Source organism: Perna viridis, chromosome 10 (genome assembly GCF_037379345.1).
Source record: "Perna viridis isolate PV_CMFRI_1.1 ecotype Kerala chromosome 10, ASM3737934v1, whole genome shotgun sequence".
In the NCBI taxonomy this organism is placed as follows: Eukaryota; Metazoa; Mollusca; class Bivalvia; order Mytilida; family Mytilidae; genus Perna; species Perna viridis.
This window is the reverse complement of record NC_142454.1, coordinates 6127690-6132866: the sequence shown is the minus strand read 5'-3', so window position 1 is coordinate 6132866 and position 5177 is coordinate 6127690. Positions and strand designations below refer to the sequence as shown.

At 32.2% G+C, this 5177-nt stretch overlaps 1 protein-coding gene across 1 annotated transcript; it reads left to right on the top strand.

Moving 5' to 3' along the window:
• Nucleotides 1-2044: 2044 nt before the first annotated feature.
• On the top strand, nucleotides 2045-5177 carry LOC148604289 (gamma-aminobutyric acid type B receptor subunit 1-like). Its single transcript, XM_088549430.1, has 4 exons — nucleotides 2045-2217; nucleotides 2561-2800; nucleotides 3977-4037; nucleotides 5038-5177. Exons 1-4 carry the CDS (start codon nucleotides 2074-2076, stop codon nucleotides 5145-5147), a joined length of 555 nt encoding a protein of 184 aa, XP_088405556.1. The 5' UTR covers nucleotides 2045-2073; the 3' UTR covers nucleotides 5148-5177.

Here is a 5177-nt window from a genome sequence, read left to right as displayed (position 1 = left end):
TATAATTTGAACAATAATGCGAGAAAGTGCTAAAATGTTTTAAATTGTAGGTTTCGTACGCATCGACGTCACCAGCGTTAAGTGAAAGAGCTAATTACCGGAGTTTCTTCCGGCTTGCTTCTACCGACTCCTCTAAAAACCCTGCGAGAACATTATTTTTACAGAGATTCAATTGGGATACAGTTGGTATCGTGTATGAAAACAAAGAAATATATTATTTGGTATGTTTTCTTTCTTCTTTAATTCAAATGTGCACACGTGATTTCGAAAAGCAATGTTACCTACATATTTTGTTTAACTAAGATGTATCTTAAAATTTAAAGTACTCAATAAGGTTAAGGAAAAGCTTATGATTGAATTTATACATAGTTATTATTTAAACGCCAGATTTATACAATAAAGGATGGACCTATATTTTAATATTGCTGCATATATTAAAAGGAAATAAATTTAATTTTATTGAAAAAGGTATCGGTAACATTTCTAAAAGTGTCTACTATTTTGTTTTCACTATGCACGTAACAGGAGACGTGAAGTCTTTATTGAATTTGCTCTATTTGTACTAAGCATTTCGTGTTTCAGATTAATGTTTAAGGAGACGTTTTAATTCTTTTGAAATAATCCAGAACCTATAACACATTTATGAGCTGTGGCATGAAGTTAATGGATTTTCATTCTTCTTAAATTTTACTCAAGGTTATTTTATTGTATTGAAATATGCCAACTTAGAGAATTTATTTTGTACCTCATTCAAGAGGGACGTGTAATGAATCTGTGTATCAATGTGAAATAATAAAATGGTTTAAAGTTATTAAATATGAAAATAATTCTTAAAACCAAGTCAGCCCATACCCGCAATAAAACAAACCCTTCATGGTTTCAATACAAGCATGTAATGAGAAAGGGGAATAAAATTGCAATGGTGTCATTTCATGAAAGTCTTCTCAACGTTCATGCAAAATATTTTATACGATCAATTTAAGCAGCTGCTTAACCAAGAGAACAAAACTACTGTGGGTTTATCTGATTCGTAGAAGTCAAAGAAAGGGGTAAAAACAAAAGCAAATGCGTACTTATTTTTCACTTTCGTGTTTTGAATGTCTAGGCGATAAATGGGCTATCACAAGCTTTGGAAGAAACTAAGATAAGAATAAAGAGATCTGTCTCTTTCAACGTTAAACAGACGGAAATATCATCTAAAATTAAAGAACTACGGGTAAGCATGTAAATTTTCTTCCTAAACATTCATAATATGCAGCTTTGCCTGTAACTTTGCAAGAGTAATCAAGGAAAGCAAGGTTATAGCGGTAATCAAGAGAATGCAATCCAGGGACAAAGACCAGACATGGATATAGACATACACAACAAAGAACTCAAAGTAACTAAAATCATACACACAAAGCTACAAAAGCAAAGAACGATTTTAAAACCAAACAAAACGGTATCAGATATGAAAAAAGAAATACAAGCTGTCCTTTGAACAATAATATTTTAATGAAAAGTGAAAGATGAATTTTATGACATAGCATAAAAAGTATCACGTTAACTGTTATGATACAAGTTTAATAATAAGTATTCCTTCTACAAACAGAAATAAATAAATCAATGATTAAAATATTTTCAGTATACATAGTGTAGATTTACTTTTTTATCAAAAACTTTCCTTGATAGGATGCAGATGTTAGAATAATAATTGCTGGCTTTTCTGAGACAACCGCGCGAAAAGTGTTCTGTCAGGTATAGTAAAAACTATATACGCTAGTATCGTAGAATGAGATGACAACGTTAAGGTAAATATTAGTCACCTCAATCTCTTTTATCGATCTAATCATTTACACTTTAATACGAAAAATAACTAGTTCGAATTATCAATTGTTAAATTTCTAACACAAAAATAGGAAATGGGAAATAACTGCGTTCCTCTCTTTTACTCTCATTGTTGTTACCCCTGTTCCTTGCTTTTTTTCTGATTAAAGGCTATTCGAGTTTATTTATTTGCTTAATATATTTAATTACTCAAAAATACAGGCATTTAGACATGGAATATATGGGCCTCGTTACGTCTGGATTCTGATGAAGGATTTTGCAACCGATTGGTGGTCTACTAATAATGACACAGATTGTTCGACGAAAGAGCTTAAAAGAGCTACTGACGGATATTTCATTGTTTCCAGTCTGAAAGGATTCGATAATAACCAGATGTCATATGCAAACATTGTAAGAAAGAAAAAAACCTTAAATTGCTTTTGTTCCTCTGTATTTACTGGTATATTGCTCTGTTACAAGACAAAAATGAGACAAAGAAATTTAATCGGAACGTATTGCTTCATAAATGCACTTGCAATTCAAAAAGAGAAGCATGTAAAACATACACATCAGCGTCTACAATCCAGTATTTGTGATGCCATTCTTTTTAAAGTAAGCCAAGTTTTTTTATCACTTGGATTGTATACATTTTGAAATGGTCATTAACGGTAGAAGTTACAGTTATATGCAATTTAACAATGAACAAAGTTTTTTTTTTTTAAATATAACACATTCTTTCCACTTTGTTTGCTAGACAGTAGAGAAGTTTCAAGAAGATTACCAATTAATGAACGGGACATTTCCTCTCAGTCCTTACGCTACTAGTGCTTATGATGCTGTGTGGACAATAGCTTTGACCATCAACGAAACTTTCCAGAAATGGAAGGATAACAATACGTCGTTAGACATAACAAACTTTGATTACAAAAACGGCAAAGATATTATGATTGAGCTCAGGGATGTCATGCAGAATTTAAGCTTCGAGGGTTTGTCAGTAAGTTACCTAAAAAATGACCATCAATTATTGACATGTATAACAATTTTAATTGCTTCTGAACAACTATTCCAGTAATGTTTTACCGGAAGTAAATTATGCGATTCATGTAGACAGCAACAGGGTAATAGAGTAATATATCAACTACTTTGTGGCATACAATTTCTACTACATTTGAAGTGATCGGTTTGCACTAGAAATATATGCTATTTTGTAAAATCATAAGAGTCGTAAAAATCAGTAAAACTGGCAAGATACTTGATGAATAGATGTCTATGTAATTCATTTGCCTCTAATTTATCATATCTCTGCTAAATGGAAACTTTATTATTTGTATATCCAATTTGATCAGAAGATTTATATGTAATCGTTGACTTTTTGTGAGAAAATTAATCTCGTTTTTCATCCTTGATTGACGAAAAGTGCTCCAGTAGAAAAGATGAGAAAATGAAATTAGATTAAATGCCATGTTAGGTGTGTTGTTACAGACGGAATGATAATATTTCTTATTCCCACTGAAATTAATATTTTTAAAGATACATGAGGTTCGTAATCGCTTCGATGAACCTTCATGTTAGACATTTTGTTATATTGAAATGAGTAAACAATAACGTCGATACTGTATGTATGAGTCTACGGTAGGAATAGTAACAATTTGGTCAAACAGTGTTTGTTACAGTAATTATATAACCCAGTTTACAATATGTATGTATCAAATGTAACAGTATGGACCCTATTTGGTCAAATAGAACTATACATTTTTAAATATTTGTTTCTTCATTTGTATAATAATGTTAAAAATGTAAAACTGTCTTGACGTTCTAGTATGGGTTTTGTATGGTTGTAAACTTACCATACCCATAAGTCATTACAAAGGCTATAAAATCACTGTTTCTGCTTCTATGTTGACTATGGTAGGGTATATGAAGATAACATAGCGATCATTTGTTGATTAGGAGTTATCCTAATGAAATATCCGACATGTAACAATAAACTAATGTTCCTGTGTGAACTCGATTGGTAATCAATAAGTATCGTCTTCAAGTACATTTAAAATCTGGCGATATAGTATAATAAAGAAGGAAAAAATACACAAACAGAAACAAAAATAAATAAATAAACCTAATAAAAGGAATGAAATAATGTCGTTACCAGTTTAGCATCTTATATTATTAGGGTCCGGTATCATTTAAAGGTCCTGACAGAAGAGGAATTTCAGTGGTGTCGCAGAACCAGAGTAAGAAATTAGTCTCAAATGTTTTATTTTACTTTTTAAGGCTTTTAAACCAGAAGTAATCAGATCAGAATGCAATAAGTTTAGAACAAAACGAAACGTCGCAGATTTACTTGTAACTGTACGCAGATTTCAAATATAAAAAAAAATCTTCAAGATTCTGTTTAGCAGGTGCAGTAATTCAGGAACTGATTATGACAAAGTGAAGGTCTACTGAGGGCAATAATTAATCAATTAAGTTACACACAAAAAATGTTTTGAAAAAAAAAATTCAGTATGTAAATTTGTTGGTGTTAGATTAACACAAGATAGTTTAATGCATGTCATTATATATATATATGGGTCTGAAAAATTCCCAACGATGTTAGAACTATCAAATTTGCGATGCAAATTTTTGGTCGTTCCCTCCGCGGGACTCGAACTCGTACCGCTGTGACATCTATGGCAACACCGCCTGCACTAAGTCCAGCGCCCTAGTCCACTCGGCCAGCTAGGCTATATAAAAATATAGCTTTCGCTGGCCGGGTCATTCCTCCTCGTAGGATTAATCTAGGGCTGTAACTTAGTACACGATGTATGGTAGTACGGGACAGTTCATCTAGGTGTTATTATGTAGGATAGAGGATCAAATTAATGATGCATGTCACATCAAATCAACATTATACAACGTCTCAGAATGTGACGACTCTATTCGCTACACTGCTCCATCGGATCAAATTGATACAGGGAAGATAACGTAAACTTATAGAAGGGTCTGAAAAATTCCCAACGATGTTAGAACTGTCAAATTTGCGATGCAAATTTTTGGTAGTTCCCTCCGCGGGAACTTCTATAAGTTTACGTTATCTTCTCTGTATCAATTTGATCCGATGGAGCAGTGTAGCGAATAGAGTCGTCACATTCTGAGACGTTATACATACATATAAAATAAAATAAATGCGATATTTTTGAATATGTGTGTGTTCATTCATTTGTTTATTTAATGCTTTGTTCATTTTTTCAGATGGTGAAATGAAGACCGTGGGAATGTATGATCCAGAAAATCAAGTTTTAAATTTTAACTGTCCAAAATGTGTGAAAATTGTATGGAAAGGTCATGTTTGTTTTCGCTAGAGTGTTGTATATAATGAGTAATACGGCTTA

What these genes read in the sequence shown, in the direction of transcription:
- LOC148604289 (XM_088549430.1), top strand. Translation starts at nt 2,074, where the DNA reads ATGAAGGATTTTGCAACCGATTGGTGGTCTACTAATAATGACACAGAT. An exon ending in AGATGTCATATGCAAACATT is followed by an intron (nt 2,218 to 2,560) that starts GTAAGAAAGAAA and finishes TTTGTTTGCTAG; the next exon opens with ACAGTAGAGAAGTTTCAAGA. An exon ending in AGTGGTGTCGCAGAACCAGA is followed by an intron (nt 4,038 to 5,037) that starts GTAAGAAATTAG and finishes TCATTTTTTCAG; the next exon opens with ATGGTGAAATGAAGACCGTG.